Source organism: Odocoileus virginianus, chromosome 1, assembly GCF_023699985.2.
Source record: "Odocoileus virginianus isolate 20LAN1187 ecotype Illinois chromosome 1, Ovbor_1.2, whole genome shotgun sequence".
Classification (NCBI taxonomy): domain Eukaryota; kingdom Metazoa; phylum Chordata; class Mammalia; order Artiodactyla; family Cervidae; genus Odocoileus; species Odocoileus virginianus.
In genome coordinates, this window is record NC_069674.1 from 44,651,327 (window position 1) to 44,679,315 (window position 27,989).

General features: G+C 39.2%; 2 protein-coding genes and 1 long non-coding RNA gene across 11 annotated transcripts in view; 2 read left to right on the forward strand and 1 right to left on the reverse strand.

The window, feature by feature from the left end:
* On the forward strand, window positions 1-23,543 carry FAM221A (family with sequence similarity 221 member A). Of its 6 annotated transcripts, XM_070467512.1 has the most exons (8): window positions 9-477; window positions 2,385-2,558; window positions 7,018-7,208; window positions 9,066-9,272; window positions 14,819-14,923; window positions 17,016-17,098; window positions 19,645-19,702; window positions 23,034-23,138. In XM_070467512.1, exons 1-7 carry the CDS (start codon window positions 413-415, stop codon window positions 19,654-19,656), a joined length of 837 nt encoding a protein of 278 aa, XP_070323613.1. In that variant the 5' UTR covers window positions 9-412; the 3' UTR covers window positions 19,657-19,702; window positions 23,034-23,138. The 6 variants fall into 6 exon arrangements, with proteins under 6 accessions (XP_020763430.2, XP_070323613.1, XP_020763408.2 ...); XM_020907749.2 differs by lacking the exon at window positions 19,645-19,702 and having other exon boundaries at window positions 10-477; window positions 17,019-17,098; window positions 23,034-23,543; XM_070467509.1 differs by lacking the exon at window positions 19,645-19,702 and having other exon boundaries at window positions 11-477; window positions 7,018-7,154; window positions 23,034-23,543.
* LOC139035151 (uncharacterized) lies at window positions 13,745-27,865 on the reverse strand. Its single transcript, XR_011487708.1, has 4 exons — window positions 27,466-27,865; window positions 15,796-15,896; window positions 14,280-14,430; window positions 13,745-14,099 (listed from the first exon to the last, which is right to left on the reverse strand). It is a non-coding gene; the product is annotated as an uncharacterized lncRNA (long non-coding RNA).
* The window catches only part of STK31 (serine/threonine kinase 31), a 101,349-nt gene continuing 101,091 nt past the window's right edge, over window positions 27,732-27,989 (forward strand). For 2 of the 4 annotated variants that reach the window (XR_011487683.1, XM_070467495.1), the window contains exon 1: window positions 27,733-27,869. Coding sequence is in view for 3 of the 4 variants with exons in the window: in XM_070467495.1 (XP_070323596.1) it covers window positions 27,808-27,869 (62 nt within the window). In the remaining variant the exon portion in view is untranslated. Of the gene's footprint in view, window positions 27,967-27,989 lie in introns of all 4 variants that reach the window. The other 2 variants (XM_070467505.1, XM_070467499.1) reach the window with 2 other exon arrangements.

Here is a 27,989-nt window from a genome sequence, read left to right on the forward strand (position 1 = left end):
CTCAAACTATCCAAAACCTTCTCAGAACCAGCGAAACGTGCTGCACAAAGAAATACGCCCATTCTGTGCATTCATTACATTCAAGACGCTGCACTCCGTCGTCACTCATTATTTTATTTACTACAAGGAGACCTGTCAGACCAGGAAGGAGACGGGCAAGGTTTGCGGAGGCCGGTAAACCGCATGCCTACAGCGGCAGGGTTCAGCGGGAAGAGCGATTTCTAGTGCCGGGAGTGGCCAGCCAGGTGGAAGCGCGAGCTCTGCGCGGTCACCGCGGTCGTCCTGCCAGGCCAATAGCGGAGCGGGCGAGAAGGGGCGCGGCCGGCCGGGGCGGGGCAGGTTTTGGCTGCTCCGGGCTAGGCTCACGTGCGCAGGGCGGCTGGAGCCGGCGCCTCCCGGTTCCCCGCCCGCCATGGAGCGGCTGACGTTACCTCCGGGCGGCGCGGCGGCAGTGGACGACTACTTGGAGTACCGGAGGTGAGGCAGCGCCTCTGGGGAGCCAGGAGGCCGGTCCGATCCCCTTCGCGGGAGGAGTGCTGGAGGCGCGGACAGGGGACCGGCGCTGGGTGGCCTTGGCTCCCGGAATCCCGTTCCCGGGCTGGCGGAGGTGGTTCACTTTGATTGCAGGTTTCCTATTTCTAGTATGGTGATGACACGCAGTTCTAGTCTAATAAGTCCCTTCCGAGACAATTTAAAAGATCTCCGGCTCTGATCCCTTTGAGAAAGGATTATTAACTCCAGATTTATGCAAAGGTCCATTGTTCTTTTCTTAACTGCCGTTGTAGATCGCACGTTGAGTACACCTGGCCTGTAAAAGCAGACAGGTTTGCATGTTCACTTTGTAATAGGGTGGGACGTGAACTTCCAAACGTGCCCCCGACCACGAGATGCTGGTTTTAGGAGAAAGACTTTGACTGGTTCTAGAGAAACGCTTATCCGGGGACTGGAAGCGCAGCCGCCGCTAGGGCTTTCGGTAATGATTCACTGCCTGGGGCCCTGACAAAGGCTGGTGTACCTGCGAGAATGTGTTTTTTTTTTGTTTTTTTTTTAAGGTCTTCCAAGAAAGGTTTCTGACAGTTGGGAAACTGGGTGAGAGGCAGGTGTGTGTGTGTGTAAAGGGGAAGTCAGATGATCACTGCCTCTTTGGGAAACAGGTGCAGCCTGAAACCTGAGCCACAGGGGTTGCTCCATCTAAAGGTGGTCCCCCCAGATCCCTTGGGTAAAGAAAGGGGTTGCTGTCTGACTGCACTTCCCTCGGACTGTCTAGGTGGTATACTTCTGAGTGACATCTAGAAATATCTAGTAATTCTGAGCCAGAAAAAGTGAGGATGAGAAGCTTGATGGGTCAGGTCCCATTCCCGGTTAGGTTCACGTAAGGCCAGCAGTCTGGAACAGCTTCTACCCAGAGCTTACCTAGGGCAGAGCTGCTCCTTTCGCCTCCAGTTCTCCAGGCCTTTTCCCTAGGAGCACTATGCTAGGTCCTGATGTTGACTGGACACCTTAGGTTCTTAGATGTTTAGGTATGTGGAATGTGGGCCTTCAGTTGTAGTCTCATGCCTGGCCTATGAAGTGTTGGGGCCTGGGGGGAAATTATTTTTCAAACATAAACTACTTTAAATAGTTCTCTGTAGAAGTTAGAGCCTTGCTGCTCATAGTGTAGCCATCATGGGCCAGCAGTGTAAGCATTGTTGGGGAGCATCGCCAGGCCCATTGAGAAATTAATCTGAATCTGCATTTGAACTAGATCTCTTAATTTCCTAAGAAATAGCAGTAGCTTAATTTATCCCATAAAATTTTGAGGTCTTACTTCCAGAATTAGAAAATGATATGCCTGATTACTCAATGCATATGTTAGGTATGAAGTGGTGCAGATCTAAGGGTGTTTGTGGGTTCTATCTTAGTTTAAACTTCTGGCCAGGGTTTGGAGTCAGGTATGGACATTAATCCTGTTGTCTTCAGCATGGATGTTTTTTGTGCTATTTTGTTTTGGGGGCAAAGTATATTTAAAGGAGGAAAATATTAGAATTTTTAGCAGTTTAGTCTCCAACTTTTAATGTGAAAAATGAGCATGTTTACTTCAGAATCAAAGGAGAAATTGAGATGAATATGTGGTAATTCTCCAGTGATAAACCTGGATCTGTGAAATCAGATGTTATGAATTCAATGACTTTATTATTTATAATCCTTTTTCATATGGGAAGTAAAAGCTTTATTACTATTGTGTGTAATTTTGCTATTAACATGAGCCTAATGTATCAAAATAAAGCCAAAGCAGTCTTCGGACTATACATTTGACTATACAAGTATAGTTTAATTTTAGAGTTTATTATTTTTAACCCAGAAAAGAAATACACATGGCTTAAGAGAAGTATCTTTTGTTGTAGAATTGTTGGTGAGGATGATGGAGGGAAACTTTTTACTCCTGAGGAATATGAAGAATACAAAAGAAAAGTCTTACCTATGCGTTTACAGAACAGATTGTATGTGAGTTGGCGATCACCCACAGGAGTGGATTGTAAACTTGTGGGTCCAGAGACACTGTGTTTTTGTACACATAGGTAAGATACTTTATTGCTAAGTTTTCTGGTGATTAGGAAATATAAAACTGTAGCAGGGCATATCTTCCTTCTATATATAACATTATTGACGATAATTGAGAAACATTTGAAAACAGGTGTTTATATAATATGCCAGAAAGTATGTAAGATTTTTGAGGGCTATATTTTACATTTTTTCTGTTGTATCCCATTAGAACTCATTATGGAGTCCCATCACCTTAAGCATCTTTCCTCTTACCATTGGTAAGAAAGATACTGGGGCCTCCCGGCTTTGCCGAGGGTTTTTTGGTCACTCTGCTTCTCCCACTGCTGGACAAGGTAGTAGAGAATGGGTCATCAGATTGCAGAGCTGATATTATTTTATTTATTTTTCTCAAATGTGTTTTAAAATTTGTTTTTATTGGAGTATCGTTGCTTTACAATATTGTGTTAATTTCTGAAAAGTGATAGTCGCTCTGTTGTTTCCGACTCTTTGCAACCCCATGGACTGTAGCCCGTCCAGACTCCTCTGTCCATGGGATTCTCCAGGCGAGAATACTGGAGTGGGTTGCCATTCCCTTCTTCAGGGGACCTTCCGGACCCAGGGCTTGAAGCCAGGTCTCCTGCTTTGTAGGCGGATTCGTTCCTGTCCAAGCCCCCAGTGAAGCCCATTTTAGTTTCTGCTATGCAGCAAAGTAAATCAGGATATCTGTATATCCTCTCTTTTTTTGGATTTCCTTCCCATTTACGTCACTGTAGAGTACTGAGTAGTGTTCCCTAAACTTATTTTAAAGTTGCTTGAGCTGATCCGCACTAAAAAGTTTACCAATCTACAGGTAGAAGCATTTTTCCTCACACTTACTAGTCTCTTTTTATATGTTAAGAAATATTTTGTATGAATACCTTTCTCTTTTATTTATAGACACACACACACAGAGGACCGGTTCCAGGACCCACTGTGATACCAAAATCTGGGGATGCTCATAGCTGGGCCCTCCTATTTGCAGATGTGGATTCAGCCAACCTTGGATCATAAACATGATCCTTGGGGAACACGATATGTAGTTAGTTTAAGCACAGATGTGGAACCCATAAACACTGAGGGCCTACTGTGTTTTTATTGAAAAAAAAATCTACACTTTAAACCCATATTGTTCAAGGGTCAACACTGTGTGTGTGTGTATGTATGTGTATATACCTTTCTGTAAACAAAAATACAAGCACACAAGAAAAGGAAAAGCATGAGCCTGCAGCCATTGATGTGTTTTACCTGCACTTGAGATTTGCATTTGTCTGTGTTTGTCATTTTCTACTTTAAATTTTATCACTGCTACAGATCGTAGTTGTAAAGCCAAAAGGACAAAGCTACTTCTTGGAAAAATCACAGCAATTATTACATGATTTTAGGTAAAAACTTTAGCTTTCTATTCCAGAGGAGCCATGGGAGAACCTTCCTGTTCTGATCGTTTCTGGGCTCTTTCTGACATAGTCTTTGTGCAGTTGCTGTTTACACACTTAAGATTTGCCAGAGGTTGTTAGGCAGTTGCTAGGATGAGTAATGTTGTGTGTAGATAGACTTGAAATTTATTTAGCAACCCCAACTAAAAACACTGGAGGAACAGAGGATGAGGGTTATGTTGGTATTGTTCAGAATTGAAGAGAACTTTGGTAAACTTCCATTGAAGTGAAAGTGGTAAAGAATCCACCTTCAATGCAGGAGGCCCGGGTTTGATCCCTGTGTTGGGAAGATCCCCTGGAAAAGGGAATAGCTACCCACTCCAGTATTCTTGCCTGAAGAATTCCATGGACAGAAGAGCCTGGTGGGCTACAGTCCATGGGGTCGCAAAAAGTTGGACATGACTGAGAGACTTTCTGCTAAACTTATGTTAGTTTTATCATTTATCCTTGTAAATGTTTAGTGCCAGTCTCATATCTATGTATAATGGTACAGCATAGAATTGACCTTCAAAACTGACCCAACCCCACTTGGATGGAAAAAGTTCTTTAGTACCAGTTGCTCAGTGAGACTTCTGTCTAAATTAATTTTCCCTTGTTATAAAAGTGAAACTTGGGAGGTGGGAGGGAGGTTCAAGTGGAAGGGGACATATGAATATATATGGCTGATTCATGCTTATATATGGCAGAAACCAGCACAGTATTGTAAAGCAATTATCCTCCAATTAAAAATAAATATTTTTTTAAAAAATTATAATAGAAAAGTGAAAACATTGGAAATATTGAAATGAAGAATATAAAGAAACGTAGAAAGAAGACACCACCTAAAGCCAGATGCTGTTAAGAAGTTTTAACATGTGTATGTACTTTTTTATTTACATAATTCAATTCAGTTTAGTTCAGTTCAGTTGCTCACTAGTGTCTGACTCTTTGCGACCCCATGGACTGCAGCACACCAGGCCTCCCTGTCCATCACCAACTCCTGGAGTCTACTCAAACTCATGTCCATTGAGTTGGTGATGCCATCCAACCATCTCATCCTTTGTCATCCCCTTCTCCTCCTGGCTTCAATCTTTCCCAGTATCAGGGTCTTTTCAAATGAGTCACTTCTTTGCATCAGATGGCCAAAGTATTGGAGTTTCAGCTTCAACATCAGTCCTTCCAATGAATATTCAGGACTGATTTCCTTTAGGATGGACTGGTTGGATCTCCTTGCAGTCCAAGGGACTCTCAAGAGTCTTCTCCAATGCCATGGTTCAAAAGCATCAATTCTTCTGAGCTCAGCTTTCTTTATAGTCCAACTCTCACATCCATACATGACTACTGGAAAAACCATAGCTTTGACTAGACAGACCTTTGTTAGCAAAGTAATGTCTCTGCTTTTTAATATGCTGTCTAGGTTGGTCATAACTTTCTTCCAAGGAGCAAGTGTCTTTTAATTTTATGGCTGCAATCACCATCTGCAGTGATTTTGGAACCCAAGAAAAAAAGTCTGTCACTGTTTCCCCTATCTATGTGCCATGAAGTGATGGGACCAGATGCCATGATCTGAATGTTGAGTTTTAAGCCAACTTTTTCACTCTCCTCTTTCACTTTCATCAAGAGGCTCTTTAGTTCTTCTTCGCTTTCTGTCATAAGTGTGGTGTCACTTGCATATCTGAGGTTATTGATATTTCTCCTGGCAGTCTTGATTCCAGCTTGTACTTCATCGAGTCCAGCATTTCTCATGATGTACTCTGCATATAAATTAAATAAGCAGGGTGCCAATATACAGCCTTAGTTGTTAATTATACATGTGTATAAATATTGAACCAGTTATTCATGACAGAATCACGGAATGTTTCTGCACTGTAATAGTAGTTGCACACAAGATTTTTAATACCTCCTTGATACACCGGCTAATCCAGTTGTGTTCACTGTGTTTTCCCCAGAGAATTCTCACAGAATCTCAGGGGCTCACCAGGTGGAGGGGCAGCTAAGGGGAAGGACAGACCCCACTTATGGCTCTTCCCCTAGTGTTAGCCAATTCTGTGTTTATCTATTTTATATGGTGTTATGGTCCGTAAAAGATTTTATTTGAAGAAAAGTTTTCACTGTTAGAGTTAGAAAACTGTTTTCTTGTACTATACTTATCCATTCCTTTATTATTATTTTGTGTTGTGTACATCACTATTTAAAGTACTGTTGCTAATACTACCCCTATGCACAGAGCTCTTTATATACATGGAGTAATTTTCTTAGGGTTTATTTTTTTCAAAAATGAGCCATCTGGCTTAATGGATGGATCTTTTTCTGTTTCTTGAAACCCTGTTAAATGGGATTAGTTCTTTTATAACACTCTTGACAGGGTGTTGTGAAATATGTACAGTTTAAAAAAAAAATTTCACTCTCTTTGCTAAGTGAAAATGGTATCTTATTGTTATTTTAACTTCTGTTACCTAGTATAATATTGACAGTAATAAATTTAATATAATTTTACTGAGTATCATCTAATGAGAAGGAAGCCAGTGGTCTGAGAAAATTACATACAGCATTTTAGCAAAGAGTTTTGGCTTTTATAGGTGTTTATAATTTATTTTGAAGTTTAAAGTATGTTAAAATAAATTAATTAATATGTGTTTATTGAACTTATTTCAATTTTAAATAGCAGACCTGTGAAAATAAATGTAAATCATGCACTTTGATAGAGAGAATTTCATGAACTTTTCTTCATACTAGTGGGTTGTGTTTTGATATTAAAGAATCAATAATAGTATTTTAAGAGAATTATATATGCTATATCTTTGTATGTTGCTGTGAAAATTCTCCTTGATTAAAAATCTAGATGGGTGAAGATTTTCTCTGACCAAAGCAACATAACTGACAAGTAATCCTTTTCAGGGGAGTGTATTTACACCTTACTAACAAGAACAATGAACAAAAAATAAAAATGAGAAAGAATCATTTTACCTGTAAGAGAATCCCAGTTGTAATTTCTGGCAGTACCTGCATTGTGCTATTATTTCGTCCCTTTCATTTCTTTCAGGTATAAGCAACATAAAACTGACTTTGAAACGATTCCTCCGCAGCGCCCCATCAGTCTGCCTTGCCAAGTGAGGGGCTGCCCTTGCAGGACTTACCTCTATGTGCCTCTGAACGGCACACAGCCCATTCGCTGCCGATGTAAGCACTTTGCCGATCAACACAGTGCAGCGCCTGGCTTTGTATGCAATGCCTGTGAGTTACATTATGATAAACATATAAACAGAATGCTTTTATTCCTCTTACTGAATGTTTGATGTGTCTCTGTGCCAATTTCATTCAGCTTTAGTGACATTGGATAACTGGGAATAATTTGATGAATATGGGCTCTAAAAGTTAGTGGAAAAACTTGGTTGTTCATATGCTTTGTAGTCATCGACCTTAATCTCTAATCTCATGTAATTTGAATAAGGTTAAGTAGTAATAATAGATTTTAAAGAATTACTAGATGTGATCTAATTCAAAATTTCAAATTCTGGATGTTCTACCAACTGAATTCCATTTACAGAATAATCATCCTTAAAAAGGATTTTACAGGTCTAAAAATTTTTTATGATTCACTTGCAGACTATTATGTTACTGCATAAAACACAGTTGGATGGGAAAAAGAGAATGTAGCTTGGTGATATTAACACTCTGTAGGCAATAGCACCTTATCTCAACCTGGCATGTGCTGTTCTCAGTCCCTTCAGTTGTGTCCGACTCTTTTCGACATTATGGACTGTAACCTGCTTGGCTCCTCTGTCCATGGCATTCTTCAGGCAAGAATACTGAAGTGGGTTGCCATGCCCTCCTCCAGGGAATCTTCCCAACCCAGGAATCGAACCCCCATCTCCTGCCTTAAAGGCAGATTCTTTATCCACTGAGCTACTGTATCTCAATACCTATACCCAAATCCGAGCCACCATTTCATATGCTCTTTCCCTTGATCATCTTTTAAGCCCTTTGAAATAGGTAGAATACTTTTAAAGTTAGGTCCAGTATTTTTCTTCAGGAGATAGTTTTCCCAGTTGTCTTTGTAGTATCTTGAATTGAAATCTTATGATTAAATAGGTTATATAACATTTTTATTGACAATGGCAGACATAAATTGTTTCACTAAGTATGGAAGTATTTGAATAAAACTTATTTATTATGTGCCTTGGTTTCTGTACATATTTGTCAAAAGTGTGAATGTTTAAGGGTTTTGTTAATGGTATATTCTGGACTCTTATTTCAATATGGTTTGTATTTTTATATATAGTGATTTCATTAAGATATAAGTAACATGCTAAAAAACTCATATACAGTTGAATGGTACAGTTCAATGGCTTTTATATTCAAAGTTGTGCACCATCACCACAATACATTTTAGAATATTTTCATCACCCCAAAAGAAATTTCATATCCATCATCAGTCATTCCTTATTCCTGTTACCCCTCAACTCTAAACAGCCAGTAATCTACTTTCTATCTCTATGGATCTGCCTATTCTAAACATTTCGTGTAAGTGGAATCATAGAGTATGTGGTCATTCCTGACTAGCATCTTTCACTTAGTATAATGTTGTTATGACTCATCCATGGTGTAGCACACGTCAGTACTTCTTTCCTTTTTATTGTTAAACAACCTTCCACTGCATCCTTTCTGTATCTGGGTTGGCCTTCCATTATGGCTTTTATGGGGAATTAACACAGAGACATGTTTCTACATTATTTCTTCACTACTGGGTTGTTCCCCCACACCTGCTTTTAACTCAGTATTTGAGGAGAGGGCCTTCATTTCCTAGCTCTCCAGTGTTTAGCCCAGTTTCCTTTAGTCCTAGTTGGTTTTTCCAATTGTTGTTGTTGTTGTTGTTGCATACCCCCTTATGCTTTAGCATCTTTTAGGAATAAGAGCAGTGGCTGGAGGAAAGGAGTTCAGGGGTAGAGGTAAGAAGAAGCACTGGCGTCAGAGGACAGTGTATGAAGGATCCAGAATTCAGGCGATTTGGGCCAAGCTCAGTAGTGCAGAGGGCATATAACTGATTACCTATATTTGAAACCATTGAACTCCTTTTACGTCTTGATTCAGGTTCTAAGTGTTCGGGATTTCATAGTTGCTTCACTTGTGCTTGTGGTCAGCCTGCATATGCTCATGACACAGTAGTGGAAACTAAGCGAGAAAGACTGGCGCAGGGAAAACCGGTGGGGCAGGACGTTCCTTACGCAGCAATGGGAGGACTGACTGGCTTCAGCTCGCTGGCAGAAGGCTACATGCGATTAGATGACAGTGGAATTGGTAAGTGATGATACATGAACTGTGAGCTTGTCATTTTGCTTTTATGTGTGCTAGCAATACTGAAGCCTTATATTTATTTTGCACTTTAAGTTCTTTATGTTATTTTCAAAAAAATTCTCTCATTTGATTTTTTTTTAAAAGATTTTATTGTCACTATGAAATGTTTGATTATTACAGGAAAATTAGAAAACATAAGAGGAAAGATCCTTGTTCATGGTATTTAGATTATCTCAACTCACAGCTCCATTGTTTGTAATAGTGAAATAATATTTGTTTTATTTGATGTGATACAGTTTACCTGTTACCCTATTGTATGTAAGTTTCACCATTATAACTACCTCATTTTGGAAACATAGGCTTTTGTACATGTGTATATATACACACGCATGTGTGCATGTGTTTTCTGTAATATACAATCACATACATGTATGTTTATATGTATGTACATACATATGTGCTTGCATATATAAAAATTGGAAGGAATATATGGGAAAGTTTGATTGGATATATCTAAAACTATTGAAAGTAGCTGAATCCTTCTGGGGAAAAGAACTATGGTTCCTATCTACTTTAGTTTTTAAAAAACTTTTTATTTTGTATTGGGGTAAAGCCTATTAATAATGTTGTGATAGTTTCAGGTGAACTGCAAAGGGACTCAGCCATACATATATGTGTATCCATACTCCCCCAAACTCCCCTCCTGTCAAGGCTGCCATATAACATTGAGCAAAGTTCCATGTGCTATATAGTAGGTCCTTCTTGGTTATCCATTTTAAATAGAGCAGTGTGTCCATCCCAGACTCCCCAACTGTCCCTTCCCCACATCCTTCCCCTTTGCAACCATAAGTTCGTTCTCTTAAGTCTGTGAGTCTGTTTCTGTTTTGTAAGTATCTACTGTAAATACTTCTGTTTATGTGGATTATTTAATAATAAACATTTACTTTGTTTTTATTATAAAAATTATGTAAACATAAGTGAATATTTTCTTGTTATAAAAGATTAAAATAATAGAGATGAAATACAAATCCCTCTGGAACATTTCTCTTAACCCCAGATTTTCCTAGAGGGTAATTTGCTGACATCAGTTGATTTGTATTATTCTTTTTAGCATACATTTTTTTATAGTTTACTATTTTTAACTTAAAAAAAATTTTCAAAGCATTATTATACCAGGACATACAAATCTCTTGTTTTTTGTAACTGCTTCATAGTATTCCAAATTTTATGTGTATATATATAAACTGTGCTTAGTTGCTCAGTCATGTATGACTCTTTGCAACCCCGTGGACTGTAGCCCACCAGGCTCCTCTGTCAGTGGGGATTCTCCAGGGGAGAATACTGGAATGGGTTGCCATGCCCTCCTCCAGGGGATCTTCCCAACCCAGGGATAGAACCCAGGAGTCCCACATTGCAGGCGGATTCATTACCATCTGAGCCACCAGGGGAAACCCATATATATATATGTATGTATGTGAATATGTATACACACACACACACACATATATATTTGTATATGTGTGTATCAATTTGTATATGTGTGTGTGTATATATATATATATATATATACACATAGCAGTTTATCTATGTGTGTATATATATATATATATATACACACATAGCAGTTTATCTATGTGTGTGTATATATATATACACACACACACATTAATTTATCTAAACGTTTTCCTTGTTCATTGTATTTAGATTATTTCCATTTTATTTATTTATTCATTTTTGCTTTTGAACTTGTTTCTTTGTGTACTATGTAAATTTGAGTCTAAGGTAGATGGAGAGAAGTAAAATTCTTGGGTTGAAGTGTCTGCATATGTGAAATTTTAATACATTCTGTTGAATTGCCCTTCAAAGATGCTGTACTTGTTTATACTTCCTCTAGTGATGTTGTAGTTTACCTATTTCCGAACACTGATACTGATCATTGATGTCATTAACCTTAGTTTTATTGCCAGTCTAATATGTGAAAATGTTGTCATTGTTTCAGTCAGTTGATTTCTCTGGTTATTAGTGAGAGGAGAGTCTCCTTATATTCAGTGGCCACTTTACTTTCTGTGAGTTGTCTGTTCATACACTTCACTCATTTTTGTTTTATATTTTCTCATTGATTTATAGGAAGTCTTCTTATATATATATATATATATATATATGCTGTGTACTAATCCTTTGTATTTATTTTGGACATATTTTCTTCCAGTACAGCACTTGTCTTTTGGGATTTTGTTGTGGTTTTACAGTTTTTAAATGTTGGAGGCAGGCCTTACTGTACTCTTATTTTATAAATATGCTCTCCTTCACTTTATTTAGTTTTTTAAAATTCCATTCCAACTTATTTCATTTTATTTTAATGCTTAGTTTTTCTTTTGTTTTTATGTTTAGCTTTCTCTTGTATCTGGAATTTATTTTTTGTGAAAGAGTACGGTGTGTATAACTTCAGTTTTTGTCCAAATTGATGACAAGTTATCAAAAAACATTTTTTCCCAAATAATTTGAAGCTTTATCTTTACTATATTCTATCATACTTATTTTATGGCACTGGTTTCTTTATTTTGTGCAAATATTTCATATTTTTAATTATTCTTCTTCATAGTGTGTTTTGATATTTGGTTAAATTCTTTCTGTTTGTGTTCTTTTTTCAAGATTGCCTTGACATATTCATGTATTTTCTTCTCTTGGTTATTTTACAACTAGCTTGTTAAATTCCATAAATAAATTCTTTTCTGTTTTTATGAATACATGATTGTATTAGGCTCATGCGTCTGTTACAGAAAGCCCAATTATCAGTGGCAAACAAAAAATGATGGCAGTGATGTTACTGATAATTATGGCTTTGTACTGCAGGGTTTGGTCCAGCCTCTTTATGTCTGTTACCTCATTTAATCCTCATAACTATTCTGAGTGAGGTGCTATTATTAATCCTTTATACAGACAAGGAAAATCAGTGTAGAATAGTAAAACATCTTATTCTGTGTTATTCAACAAGTGATAGGGTTGAGCTCAACCCAGAAATTGTTCTGGTTTCATTAGTCTGCCTCATCATTGTCTATTTCTGTGCAACTACTGTATTGTTTCCATAACTACAGCTTTATAATAAATTATTATGTATGACTTTATTACTTTAGAATTTTCCTGACCTCTTCTTTCCTTTCAGTTTTTTCAAAACTTTGATAATATTTTTTGAAAACATTCTATTATTTTAGTTGAATGTGTAGATTAATATAGGAAAGAAATACTGTTTTAAAATATTGAGTCTTCACATCTTTGTTGTCTTCTGTATAATTACATGGAATTCTCAAGTTATCTTCATAAAAGTCCTACACAATTCTTAATTTTATTTCTAGGTATTTCATCATTTTTTGTAGCTATGATACATGAGTTTTTCCCTTCCTATTTTCTAGCTGATTGTTTATTTAAAAAAAGGAAGTATTTTATGCAGCTTTTGTCATTATTATTTAATCTTAGAATTTTAAATGTAAATCTTTAGTTTATTTTGCAAATATTATTGATCCTTGAACAACGGGGGTTTGAACTATGAGGGTCCACTTATATGTGGATTGTTTTCAATAGTAAACACCACAGTACTACATGATCTGCAATTGGTTGAATCTGTGTGTGGAACTGGAGATACAGAAGACTGACTATAAAGTTATATGCAGATTTTGACTGCATGTAAAGGATTAGTACCCTTAACCCTTGCGTAGTTTAAAGGTTAACTGTAATGATATTTTTGCCTCTTCCTTTCCAATATTTATGACTCTTCTTATTTTTCATTAAACAAAATGGCTGGTGTTTTAAGAACAATGCTAAGTAATAGTGGTAGTAGCTGACATCTTTGCCTTTTTATGACTATTGGTCTTTTATCACTTAAGCATCCCTATAATAGAAAGAAAAGAAACCTCCCCCTTTTGACTCCTGAGGGATGGCGGGTGTAAAGAGAGGTGAGAAAGAGAAGAGGAAACGTAAGATGATTTTGTCTTGATTTTATATGTAGGGGAGCCTGGAGCAGAGAGAAGTCTACTGTATTAGCCCTGTATGGTCCTGGGTAGAGAGACCCTCCTGCTGGAATCTGGCTCCTCTGTGAGGCTGAAGGAGGCTGTGACTCCCAGCGCACAGCGGGTGCTCGGACGGCAGCAGGCCTGCCATCGCGTCTGTCCCGGCAGAGGGCGCAGGTGGCAGAGGGCGCAGGTGGCAGAGGGCGCAGGTGGCGGCAGAGCAGCGCTCCGTGAGGGTCTCCTGAGCTCGGGGCAGCAGGCCTGCCATCGCGTCTGTCCCGGCAGAGGGCGCAGGTGGCGGCAGAGGGCGCAGGTGGCAGAGGGCGCAGGTGGCGGCAGAGGAGCACTCCGTGAGGGTCTCCTGAGCTCGGGGCAGCAGGCCTGCCATCGCGTCTGTCCCGGCAGAGGGCGCAGGTGGTGGCAGAGGGCGCAGGTGGCAGAGGGCGCAGGTGGCAGAGGGCGCAGGTGGCGGCAGAGCAGCGCTCCGTGAGGGTCTCCTGAGCTCGGGGCAGCAGGCCTGCCATCGCGTCTGTCCCGGCAGAGAGCGCAGGTGGCAGAGGGCGCAGGCGGCGGCAGAGCAGCGCTCCGTGAGGGTCTCCTGAGCTCGGGGATCCAGTAGAAAAGGAGGCAGGCAGCTGAGGGCTCTGCACTGACGTGCAAGACTGTGAGGCCACCAGGCCCTATCAGGCCGAGATTAAATTCCAGCTTAAGGCCAGCCTTGAGCGCCTGAGGTCACTAGTGCACGTAGTGACCAGAGGGCACTCCGGGCCCTGGCTGGACCTGAGCCCCCTTGTCTGATCTTCCCACAGGTCACAAGAGGGAGGAGCTGGAAAAGAAGGGAGCAGGAATCTGAAGGCCTGAGCAGTTGTCCCGCACTGTTCACTTTACAGGAAAGGACTCAGTTTAAAAGCAAATGGGACTAAAAGTTAATTTCCTCCCCTCTCCCCGTGGAAGGGGACAGGCATGTGGGGGAAGGGTGAAGTTCATGAAGAAGTAGAGCACGTACCACTTCTCTCTGCAGTTTTCTTCATTTTGGTCCAGAAGGCAGTGTATTTAGCAGTGGGTCTTTGTAGATAGTGGTTTAGGGTTGTGGATGTTTCCTCGTTTTATTAAATAAGTTTTCTTTATTTTTGCATTTCTTGTCTTTAGATGGTTTTCTAAAGGAAATGGAGGAAGTGGAGGAAATGGAGGAAATGAGGAATGGAGGAAAAATACATTTATTCAACCCTCTTCAACTAGAGGCTTTTTTTCCTCTGAATGTCTCGCTTTTTATTCTTTTGACTATGTTACGGTTTTATACCTCTTTGCTGATGTACAGTTATGTTTTTGTGTAATTTTTTTTCTGTGAAAAAGATCTCTCAAATGCAGAAATGCTTTTACCCACTTGACTACTTTATATGGCAGATAAAAATCTTAAAAAAAAAATTTCTTTTTACAGAAAGGATTTTTCTAATGATTCTACTGGGGTTCTAATTTATCTCACTTTTGAAATAACTTCTTTGTATCCTAACATTTAATTTACATTCTTCACATTTTTGTCCTCAGGTGCACCATCAGCTGAATTTTTAGACTCTCCAGGTACGGCCATGGACCACCCATTTCTAAAGGCATTTCAAGCATCATCTAGCTCTTCTCCAGAAACACTAACAGGTGGTAATGAAATTAAACTGAGAAATATTTTTGGTTTTAGTAAGAATATAAATTGATATATCTTCCAGATTACTGTTTTTCCCCCAATATTACCATAATTTGATTATAATTTTTCTTTCATATTACCCAGGCCCTAAGAAAAAACAATGAACTTCATTTTTAATTGGGAAAAACTGCTAAATTATGATGATTCTGATAATACTATAGTTTGGAGCTTTAAAACCTTATTCTGGTACATGTAATTGCTTTGATGTCTGAATAAGAGCACCCTCTAGTGGACTAATTGCCTTGATCCTTGATCCTTTAGGTTCTCCCAAGTAAGATGTAATCCAGTGATTATAGGTTAGCAAGGTTTTATCATTCATAAGTTACACATAAAAATGAATGAAATTCTTTATTGCATTTTCTTTATTGTAAATAAGAATAAAAACAATGAAAGACTATATGATTTATGAGGTACTTAATATTTTAAAATATTTTTAAATAAGAATTTTCCTTTTATTTTCATACACCCTTTCCATGTACCCTGATCTTTTCCACAAAGGATTTTAAGACTGCTTACAAAACAACACACAATGAAGAAATTATAAAATGTAGACAGAAGTAAGAAATTAAAACCAAAACAAAAGGACATAATTGTGTCTTTTTTTTTTTACTTAAGGTATAGTCAGTTGGAGATGGTTAAAAAATTATTTGTTTTTAAAATTTTGAAAGCAGATATTAGCATCACTTATGGTTGCTTACACAAACTTATACAAACTCTTATACAAACTGTACAAACTCTTATACAAACTTATACAAACTCTTAGTCCATTCAGGTGGCTGTAACAAAATGCCATAGATTGGGTGGCTTATAAACAACAAAAACTTACTTCTAAGTTCTGAAGGTGGGAAAGTCCCAGATAAAGGTGCCAGCGTGGTTGTGTTCTGGTGAAGGACCTCTTCCTGATTCACATGCACTGCCTTCTTGTGTCTTCACATGGTAGAAGGGTTGAGAAGTCTCTTTGGCATCTCTTTTATAAGAACACTAATCCCATTCATGAGGGCTCCCACCTTCATAACCTAAGAACCTCCCAAAGGGCCCACTTCCTGAGATCATCACACTGGGCATTAGGGTTTCAACATACGCATTTCGGTGGTGGGGGCACACACATTCAGACCATAGCACAAACTTTCAGCAGTTACCTCTGTGCATTATCTGTTGCAGGGTTACACCAGTTTTTAGTTATAAAATGTAAAATGTAGTTGAAGGAAACCGAGCACTGATGTGAAAGAGCTATATGGTGTTATTTAATAGTGCTTCCTGGTGGCTCAGATGGCAGTGAATTTGCCTGCCATGCAAGAGACCCGGGTTCAGTCCTTGGGTTGAGAAGATCCCCTGGAGAAGTGAATGGCTATCCACTCCAGTATTCTTGCCTGGAGAATTCCATAGACAGAGAAGCCTAGCTGGGCTACAGTCCACTTGAATATTTGGAGAATGTTTACCAATGAACATTACTTTTTTTAAAACACAGATATACATTCTTTTTAATATTTTTTTTCCATTGTAGTTTCTCATAGGATATTGAAATAGTTCCCTGTGCTATACAGTAGGACCTTGGTTTTCTTTTGTCTGAATGTAATAATTTTGTGTCTAACAACCCCAAACTCCCAGTCAATCCTGTCCCTCCCCTCTACCCCCCAAACATTACTTTTGTCTTATGATTATTTCTGAAAAAGAGGGAATAGGATCAGTGATTCATTTAGATAATTTCTGGTTTGAAAAGTAAAATCACTTGGTAGGAGGAAAGTTTTTTTCTTTCTGTTTTTTATTTCAGAAGAATTTATAATCATATCAAATGTTGTATTACAGTTGCCCCTTGAACAGCATAGCAGAATTAGGGGCCCCAACCCCTTTGCAGCTGAAAATCCTCGTGTAAGTGTATAGCTGGCCTTCTATATCTGCAATTCCTCCACATCTGGGGATACAACCAACCTAGTATTGTATAGTAGTGTAGTAGGTATTTATTGAAAATAACCTAAGTGGATCCACACAGTTCAAACCCATATTGTTCAAGGGTTAACTGTATTGAGATTTGATTTTCCTTGTTAGTAGGTACAAGTAGTCAAGTTTCTTCCTTAAGGAAACCAGAAGAGGATGATATGGCTTTCTTTGAAAGACGATACCAGGAAAGGGTAAGTCTGTTGGAAAATCTGCTTACATTAAGCATTTACTTGTAACAGAGACACTGTAGGACAATTATATATTGATTGTGGATCATCATTAAAATCTTTACTTATAGCTGGTGTTAGGCCTTGAGGCTTATTTAGAATAATTCAGAGAGAAACAGGACTGCTAAAAATGATATTAATGGCCCACATAACCACGATGGTGTGATCAGTCACCTAGAGCCAGACATCCTGGAATGAGAAATCAAGTGGGTCTTAGGAAGCATCACTATGAACAAAGCTAGTGGCAGTGATGGAATTCCAGCTGAGCTATTTCAGATACTAAAAGATGATGCTGTGAAAGTGCTGCATTCAGTATGCCAGCAAATTTGGAAAACTCAGCAGTGGCCACAGGACTGGAAAAGGTCTGTTTTCATTTCAATCCCAAAGAAGGGCAATGCCAAAGAATGTTTAAACTACCGCAAAATTGCGCTCATCTCACAGGCTAGCAAAGTAATGTTCAACATTTTCCAAGCTATACTTCAACAGTACTTGAACTAACTTCCAGATGTTTAAACTAGATTTAGAAAAGACAGAGGAACTAGAGATCAAATTGCCAACATCTGTTGGATCATAGAAAAAGCAAGAGAATTCCAGAAAAACATCTATTTCTGCTTCATTGACTATGCTAAAGCCTTTGACTGTGTGAATCACAACAAACTGTGGAAAATCCTTAAAGAGAATACCAAACCATCTTATTTGCCTGCTGAGAAATCTGCATGCAGGTTAAGAAGCAACATTAAGAACCAGACATGGAACAATGGACTGGTTCCAAACTGGGAAAGGAGTATGTCAAGGCTGTATTTTGTCACCTTGTTTATTTAACTTATATGCAGAGTACATCATGTGAAATGCTGGACTGGATGAAGCATAAGCTGGAATCAAGATTTCCAGAAATATCATAACCTCAGATATACAGATGACACCACCCTTATGGCAGAAAGCAAAGAGGAACTAAAGAGCCTCTTGATGAAAGTGAAAGAGGAGTGAAAAAGCTGGCCTAAACCTCAACATTAAAAAAACAAAAATTTTTAATTAAGTAGCAAGTATCCGTTTTATCTGACTTTACATCAGAATCTGTTTTGTCCTGACATGGAAGTTTCTAAGGGCTACTTCTAGGTAAAAATAAACACACTAAAATGAACAAATAATTCCAATTATGGAAAGACATTAAGCATATATATCATAAAGCATAGACAGCATTTTAAAAAACAGAGACATCACTTTGCCAGCAAAGGATAGTCTAGTCAAAGCTATGGTTTTTCCAGTAGTCATATATGGATGTGAGAATTGGACTGTAAAGAAGGCTGAGCACTGAAGAATTGATGCTTTTGAACTGTGGTGTTGGAGAGTCCCTTGGACTGAAAGGAGATTAAACCAGTCAATCCTAAAGGAAATCAGTCCTGAATATTCATTGGAAGGACTGATGCTGAAGCTGAAACTCCAATACTTTGGCCACCTGATGTGAAGAACTGACTCACTGGAAAAGATCCCAATGCTGGGAAAGATTGAAGGCAGGGGGAGAAGAGGACAACAGAGGATGAGATGGTTGGATGGCATCACCAACTTGATGGACTTGAGTTTGAGCAAGCTCCAGGAGTTGGTGATGGACAGGGAAGCCTGGCGTACTGCAGTCCGTGGGGTTGGCAAAAGACTCAGACAGGACTGAGTGACTGAACTGAACTGAACTGAAATGAGATATTCAGTGAACCAGTGAAGTTGCTCAGTTGTGTCCAACTCTTTGCGACCCCATGGACTATAGCCTACCAGGCTCCTCCATCCAAAGGATTTCCCAGGCAAGAGTACTGGAGTGGGTTGCCATATCCTTCTTCAGGGGACCTTCCTGACCCAGCAATCGAACCTGTGTCTCCTGCATTACAGGTGGATGCTTTAGTGTCTGAACCACTGGGGATGCCCATATATATAAAATATATATTATATATATAATAATACATTATATATATCTTAATAATATAATTATAAAATATATTTTATATATAAATAATATAATTATAAAATACATATTATTAATATATAACATAAAATATATTATTATACATATTATATATATATATATGGGCATCCCCGGTGGCTCAGCAGTAAAGAATCCACCTGCCAATGAGGGAGACATAGCTTCCATCCCTGGGTCGGGAAGATCCCCTTCAGAAGGAAATGGCAACCCACTCCAGTATTTTTGTCTGGGAAATCCTTTGGATGGAGGAGCCTGGCAGGCTACAGTCCATGGGGTCACAGAGAGTATATACCTTATTGGGCAGCACAGAAAGTTCTTTTGGAAAATGCTGATCTAAGAAAAAGAAGTGGTGGTAGAATCTCAGGGGGAAAGATGAAATGGTCAGTGTGAGAAAAGGAGAGACTATTATTGCAGCATCATCAAGGATAAACTTTTAATCAAATCAGTGTTCTTGGAAAACACATAGTCACAACTGAGCTTTAGTGTTTCCTCATAAGCTTATGAGGGGCAGGGTTCTAAATTCCTTCTTTCCCTCCTCCAGGAACTTGAGTAGTGTTGACTGCCTTGAAAACATGTGAATGGTATTTGCTTGTGGCAAGGTAAATGGAGTTCTTATCTGTGAATGTTTTAGGGGATATCCCTGACCCATCCAGACCTAGAATTTATGGATTTATTAGTTGTGGTTTTATTATAACTCTTGAGCCTGTGTGAGGAATGGAGTGTAAAAACTAAGAAACTCAAACCTCACAACTTTCTCTCAGGTGACCTGTACCATTCACATCATTAGTGTTTGTCTTATACTCCAAAAAACTTAAGACAAGCACCATTGAGGGAAAAAGACAATTAGGAAGCTGAATCTGATGGGTTCAGGGCCACCTTTAGAAAGCAGTAACATCCAAATCTGGTTTTGCTTTTTGCTAATTGGTATCGCTGGGTGTGGGGAAGTTGGTTTTGATAATTGAAGCTTTGGTGGTAACACAGCTTACTAACTGCGTCTACATCTTCTGAAGAGCTGCTTCTTAGCTTGTTTTATCTATCAGGTCAACTTGTTTTCTTCCATTGTGGATGACCTTTGGTCTCTTTTCCCTATAAAAAGGAGAATTGTATTAAGGAAACAATTACTAATGGTCAGCTAGGTGCAAGATACTGTGTTAATGCCAGGAACTTTTTTAAAAGGGAGCCAAAAGAGGTGTTTTGCTCTTTGGACACTGTATTAGGAGGATGTATTTGCTAGGTGGACTTCCCAGGGAGCTCACTGGTAAAGAATCTGCCTGACAGTGCAGAAGATGCAGGAGACCTGGGTTCAGTCCTTGGGTTGAAAAGATCCCCTGGAGAAGGAGATGGCAGCCTGCTCCAATATTCTTGCCTGGAAACTTCCATGAATGGAGGAGCCTGGCGGGCTGTACAGTCCACAAGGTCCCAAAGATTCAGACACAACTGAGCACACACACACACATTTGCTAAGTACCGTCTGAAATAAGTAAACACTGCTTTGGCTTTTGTTTGTATGTTTAGCATCTTTGATCTTTTTGATGTTGTGTGAAAGTGTTAGTCACTCAGTCATATTTGACTCTTTGATCTCATGGATTGTCTCCTCTGACCATGGAATTCTCCAGGCAAAAATACTGAAGTGGGTAGCCATTCCATTCTCCGGGGGATATTCCTGACCCAGGAATTGAACCCAGGTCTCCTGTATTGCAGGCAGACTCTTTACCATCTGAGCAAACAGGGAAGTGCTTTTTGATGTTACTACAAATCTAACATTTGACCCTAAATGAGAGGGGTGAATAAGTGAGTGAAAGTTGCTCAGTCATGTCTGACTTTTTGCAACCCCACAGACACCACAGTCCATGGAGTTCTCCAAGCTAAACTATTAGAGTGGGTAGCCTTTCTCTTCTCCTGGGTATCTTCCCACCCCAGGGATCGAACCCAGGTCTCCTACATTGCAGGCAGATTCTTTACCAGCTGAGCAACAAGGGAAGCCCAAGAATACTGGGGTGGGTAGCCCATCCCTTCTCCAGCAGATCTTCCCTACCCAGGAATTGAACTGGGGTCTCCTGCATTACAGATGGATTCTAGCATTTATTGAGTGCTTATTAAGTACCTAGATTTATATATATATAATCTTATTTAAACCTTTGGAACAACCCCTTACATAATACCTATTACTATGCCTTTTCTACAAATTACAAAACTGTTAGCTAAATAACTTGCCTTAGGTGGTTAATCACTACTTAAGGGACTTCCCTATAGCTCTGATGGTAAAGAATCTGCCTGCAATGCAGAAGACTCAGGTTCAACGCATGGATCAGGACGATCCCTTAAAGAAGGAGATGGCAACCCATTCCAATATTCTTGCCTGGAAAATTCTATGGAAAGAAGAGCCTGGCAGGCTACAGTCCATGGGGTTGCAAAGAGTCAGACACAACTAAGCAACTGACACACACAGAGAATTCAAGTACTTTTCTGTCTGATTCTAAGGCTTATAATCTTTGTCTTAGAATGGAGTGTTCTTTGAGGGACCTACGGATAGCCTGTTGACTACTGGTACAGAATATAAGTGTGATATGAGTGTATAATATTTATTTTTCGTTGTGCTGTGCAACATGCAGGATTTTAGTTCTCTGACGAGGGGTTGAACCTGTGTCATCTGCAGTGGATATGTGGAGTCTTAACCACTAGACCACCAGAGAAGTCCTGAGTGTATGTATAAATGAGGTTCCTAACCAACTGAAAGAGGAGAGAGAAAGGGGAAAAAATGGGAAAGAGACAGAGATAGGAGTCATTCAATTTTATAATTAGGAAGTTATTTGTAAGTTGGTGAGATCAGGTAGACTGATTTTACTAGATCTCTTCTGCTTTCTTGGTATTATTGCTGTCACATTAGAAGATAAGAGGCCTCCCTCCACCCACCCAGCCCCATAATTTCTCTTCCCTTCTCCTGCAGGGGTAAGGCAGTAGTGTTGCCTGTGGGAATTGGTGTATGTGAGTGTAAGTAGCAGTAAGAGGAAGATGCCTTTTGTGTTCTTTGGAGTCTTTTTTTTTTCCCCCTAGGAAAGACTGTGTGTTTCTAAAAGATCAGTTTAGGGTATGCAAGCTTCTTCTTTGTTTCAGTTACAATGGAGAAAGACAGCCTTCTGAAAGGTAACTGTTGAAATGCTGAAATCAGAATTGTAGGAATCTGTCCTTTAAGCAGTATGTGTTCCCGGGGTAATCCAACTGGATTAGGTGTCTCCTGTGATGCTGGAGGGAATGTGCACAGGCTGGATGTAAAGTTAGGCATTCAAGCTTTTTTTTTCTAATTTTAGAGGTAATTAAAAATAATCATTTCTCCAAATCAATATTCATTATATGTTATGTTGTTAAAATGCTTTGGTAAAGTTGAAAGCAAACCATGCTTGATTGTAATTAGAAAGTTTTCTCAGTCTTTGACAATGTTTCACACACACACACACAGAGCCCTTGCTAGGACCCCTCTCTGCAGGGTTCTTGCTTTTGTGCTCATTGTGTGAGTTCTCTGTTCAGTCAACACTCCTCAAGTCTCTTGTGTGCTGAGCTCTGTGTGTGTATATGTTTCTGTGTGTGTGTGTGTGAGTGAGACTCTGCCTCTTCCCCTCCGTCTGGCCCACTCTCTCTGTTTCTAAGGCATTGCTGACGTCTGCCCTTGCTCTGAGAGAGAAGAGAAGAAAAAGAGGAGCAAGAGGGATTGGGAGCTTGCATACCCCAACAAACCATATTTTAAAAACGCAGTTAGGTCCCTTCAACAATCAGGTTGTGGCTTCAGTATTCAGCAGCATAAGAATTGCTAAATAACTGTGTAAAATGGCTGTGATAAATAAGACATGAATCCAAATGAGGTATGTACCACATTTTTTAAATTTTTAGGATGTTTTACAAATTATTATATCAACAAATATTTTAAATTTTCAGATAAAAATGGAAAAGGCTGCTAAGCAGAAAGGAAAAGCACCACTGCCATCAACTATGAAACCTTCATGAACGATACTGGGGAAATTAAAACCAGCATCCAAATATGTCTTTTGTGTGTTAATTATTTAAACATAATAATACAGTTTATTTTTCCTCAAACTACTTACATATTTTCTATGTAAAAAGGTCTTTTGAATGTTTCCTTATTTACACATGACAGTACCTTATGCTACTTTTGCCAAAATTTATGATTTATTACTTTATATAAACTTTTTTCTCTCTCCTAACAAATGAGGCTATTTTCATGTTAGTCAAAACCTTAAAGTACAGTAGCTATTTTGAATTTATAATAATTTAACCTTTTCAGGCTACTTAAAAATTTTAAGATGTTATTGAGGGTTTGAACAAACATTTCATTCAAAATAGTTAAATTAAAATCCTTAGTTTTTTTATTTTCTAAACTTTGTAATGTTGATTTGTTTTAAAATAAAAACTTTTAAAATTATGTAATTATTTTCTAGTGGTATCTGATGATTTTTAGGTTGTTTTGTTAATATGAGGGGCTTTCTTGATGAGTCAGATGGTAAAGAATATGCCTGCAATGCAGAACACATGGGTTCGATCCCTGGTTTGGAAAGATCCCCTGGAGGAAGGCATGGTAACCCACTCCAGTATTCTTGTCTGGAGAATCCCATGGACAGAGGAGCCTGGTGGGCTATAGTCCATAGGGTTGCAAAGAGTCGGACACAACTGAGCAACTTCACTGGTTCATAGAGCTACAAAGAGTTGGACATGACTGAAGTGACTTAGTAAGCATGCACATTAACTATAAATTATTGATAATTGTATTCACACCTCCTGGTGCCATTTCAAATTTTCTTGGTCCCCCCTCTAGCCCCAGTACTGCTGTGAAACACTTCCAAGCAGGCTTCTGACAGCTTCACATGGAAGTTGTTTGATGGCACTCTGTCTTGGGACCATGCCCATTACTCTCTTGTGGTATTATCTAAAGATCCTCTGACACTGTAGCTTGGGATGCTCACTGGAACCCCTCTGCATCATACATGTTAGTGCACATGGAACATTTGCTATGACTGACTACATTCTATACCATAAAACAAGTCACAGTGCTTTTTTAAGATTCAGATCATAAATTATGTCCTCTGACCACAATGGTGTTAAATTAGAAATCAGTAACAAAGATGTCCCAATATCTGGGACTTTGCCAAATATTTGAAAGTTATACAACATATGTCTAAATATCTCATGGGTTGAAGAAGAATTCAGAAAAAGAATCAAACCACTTAATGGAATGAGAATGGAAATAAAAATATGTGTGATTCAGCTAAAGCAGTAGTTAGAGGGAAATTGATAGTGACAAATGCCTATACTGGAAAAGAAGATTTCAAATCAGTGACCTCAGCTTTCACCTTAAGAAACTAGAGAAAGAAGAGAAAATTAAAATTAAATAGGAAAAAGGAAATAATAAAGATCAGAGCAGAAGTAAAAAACAGAAAAGCAACAGAAACACAAATAAAACCAAATGCTGTTTAGTTTTTTTTTTTAAGAAAAAATTGATAGACCTCTATTAATAGCTAGATTAATCAGCAAAGGATAAAAAGCACACAATTCACCATTAGGGACAAGAGTGGTGATGTTACTATAGTTTCTAGGATAGTAAAGGAATGTTATCAACAATTCATGCCAATGAATTTCACAGCTTAAATTCCTTAAAAGACACAAACTGTAAAGTTCATTCAATAATTAATAGATGACTAGCCTTAGATTGATTATATGTTGATTAGACTTTATCAATTAAAGAAACCGAATTTGTGGTTAGTGGCATGCCCACAAAGAAAATTCCAGGTCTGAATGGCTGCACTGTGAATTTTACCAAATATTTAAGGAACAAAGATTACTAATTCTATGCAAACTTTTCCAGAAAATTGAAGTTAGTAGTTTTTACAGCTCATTCTATGTGGTCAGTATTGCTCTGATAACCAAACCAGGCAAAGACATTACAAGAAAGGAAAATTTCAGACTTATATCCCTCTTGAACATAGATGCAAAAATACTTAATATTTTAGCAAATCTAATACAAGAATATATAAAAGGATAATACATCATGACCAAGTTTTATGGAAGGGTTGCAAGTTTGGTTTAACATTTGAAAATTAGCCAGTATAATTTATCAAGCCCAAATTTATCATTTGGGCTTTCCTGGTGGCTCAGTGGTTAAGAATCTGCCTGCCAGTGCATGAGAGGAGGGTTTGATTTCCAGGTGGGGGAAGATGCTCTGGACAAAGAAATGTCAATCCACTCCAGTATTCTTGCCCAGGAAATCCCATGGACAGAAGAGTCTGGTGGGCTACAGTCCATAGGGTCCCAAAAGAGTAGGACACAACTTAGTGACAATAACTTATTATATAAACAAATTAAAAAGAACCACATGATTATTATCACAGATGTGGGAGTATTTGATAAAACTGAAGACATATTCATAAAAACTCCCAGCAGACTAAAAATAGAAGGTAATTTCTTCAACTGGTAAATGGTATCTACTAAAACTCTACAGCCAGTATCAATGGAAAGAAAGGCAATGCCAAGAGTATTCAAACTACCACACAATTGCACTCATCTCACACATGAGTAATGTAATGGTAAAGTAATGCTCAAAATTCTCCAAGCCAGGCTTCAACAATACATGAAACGTGAACTTCCAGATGTTCAAGCTGGTTTTAGAAAAGGCAGAGGAACCAGGGATCAAATTGCCAACATCCGCTGGATCATCAAAAAAGCAAGAGAATTCCAGAAAAACATCCATTTCTGCTTTATTGATTATGCCAAAGCCTTTCACTGTGTGGATCAAAATAAACTGTAGACAATTCTGAAAGAGATGGGAATTCCAGACCACCTGACCTGCCTCTTGAGAAATCTGTATGCAGGTCAGGAAGCAACAGTTAGACTGGACATGGACCAACAGACAGGTTCCAAATCAGGAAAGGAGTACGTCAAGGCTGTATATTGTCACCCTGCTTATTTAACTTATATGCAGAGTACATCATGAGAAACACTGGACTGGAATCAAGACTGCTGGGAGAAATATCAATAACCTCAGATATGCAGATGACACCACCTTTATGGGAGAAAGTGAAGAAGAACTAAAAAGCCTCTTGATGAAAGTGAAAGAGGAGAATGAAAAAGTTGGCTTAAAGCTCAACACTCAGAAACAAAGGTCATAGCATCCGGTCCCAATACTTCACGGCAAATAGATGGGGAAACAGTGGAAATAGCGAAAGACTATTTTGGGGGACTCCAAAATCACTGCAGATGGTGACTGCAGCCATGAAATTAGAAGACACTTATTCCTTGGAAGGAAAGTTATGACCAACCTAGACAGCATATTAAAAAGCAGAGACATTACTTTGCCAGCAAAGGTCCGTTTAGTTAAGGCTATGGTTTTTCCATAGTCAGGTCTGGATGTGAGAGTTGGACTATTTAAAGAAAGCTGAGCACTGAAGAACTGATGCTTTTGAACTGTGGTGCTGGAGAAGACTTTTGAGAGTCCCTTGAACTGCAAAGAGATCCAACCCGTCCATCCTAAAGAAGATCAGTCCTGGGTGTTCATTGGAAGGACTGATGTTGAAGCTGAAACTCCAATACTTTGGTCACCTGGTATGAAGAACTGACTCATTTGAAAACCCTGATGCTGGGAAAGATTGAAGGCAGGAGGAGAAGGGGACGGCAGAGGATAGATAGTTGGATGGCATCACCAACTCAATGGACATGAGTTTGGGTAAACTCCGGGAGCTGGTGATGGACAGGAAGGCCTGGCATGCTGCAGTCCGTGGAGTCACAAAGAGTCGGACATGACTGAGAGACTGGACTGAACTGAATACAGAGTAAGGAACTATTGATACATGTGACAAAATGGATGAATCTCTAAATAATTACGCTGAATGAAAGAAAACAGAATGGACACACTGTATGATTTGGTTAACATGAAATTCTAGAAAATCCAAACTGGTGACAGAAAGCATAATCTGTTACTTCGACAGGAACCAACGACCATAAAGGGACATGAAGAAACTTCCGAGGGCCGTGGGGGGCTTGGGGGGCGTGGGGGGGTTGTGAAGGAAATGACTCCTTTTCATTGTGAGATTAATTTCAACAGAGCATACATATGTTCTGTCATCAACATGTGTACTTTACTACTGTATTATTGTACATAATACTTCAAACTGGCAAAAATTAGTGGAGATAATTTTCAACTGTTGTGCAAGGTTTGCCACAAAGTGTAACATCTGCTCATAACCAGATAAGCTGTATTGATTCCCCACCCCCACCCCGCCCCCCTTAATGTGAAAAACGCTGCAACACGAGCGAGAGCTGACCCTAGGCTGGACTGAGAAATGCTTGTAAAGCTACTAACCTGAACATCGTGCTTTCATTGTACTAAAGTCATTTTCTCCTTTCTACCTTGTAAGAAAAAAAAAAAATACTGGGATTCTTCCGACTTGGCTATTTAAAAATTTTAAGCAACATGTACAAATTACGAAAGGACACAAAAATCCATACCACTATCTCACGTCACCGTTTGAAGTTTTGCTGAACGAGGCGGCCATTAGTCCACAGGTGCTGGGAATGCCGTCATATAAATCCTGTGCGCAGACTCCGTGCGCTGCTCGCAGAGCGCATGTCCCCAGCCGGCACGCCCCGCCCTAGGCCGCAGCCCTTGAAGCTCACGTGAGTGAGGCAGTTGAGCAAAGGCAGGATGTTGGCACAGCAACGAGCGCGCAAGCGCCGTTTGGAGACCCAGTGGCCCAAACACGTGAGGTAAGTCTCCATGTTTGCTGCGGCGGGGAGAGAGCTGACGGCCCAGCATGTGGGGCCTGGGGCGTTCTTCTAGAACTTCTGTGGCAGGAAGTGCGAGGTCAGTAGCAGTCCTTTTGGTGG

Coding starts and splice junctions, on each gene's coding strand:
- FAM221A (XM_020907739.2), top strand. CDS start 413: ATGGAGCGGCTGACGTTACCTCCGGGCGGCGCGGCGGCAGTGGACGAC. Junction 7,209..9,065: donor TGGCTTTGTATGCAATGCCT/GTGAGTTACATT, acceptor GTCTTGATTCAG/GTTCTAAGTGTTCGGGATTT. Junction 17,099..23,033: donor AAAGACGATACCAGGAAAGG/GTAAGTCTGTTG, acceptor TTAAATTTTCAG/ATAAAAATGGAAAAGGCTGC.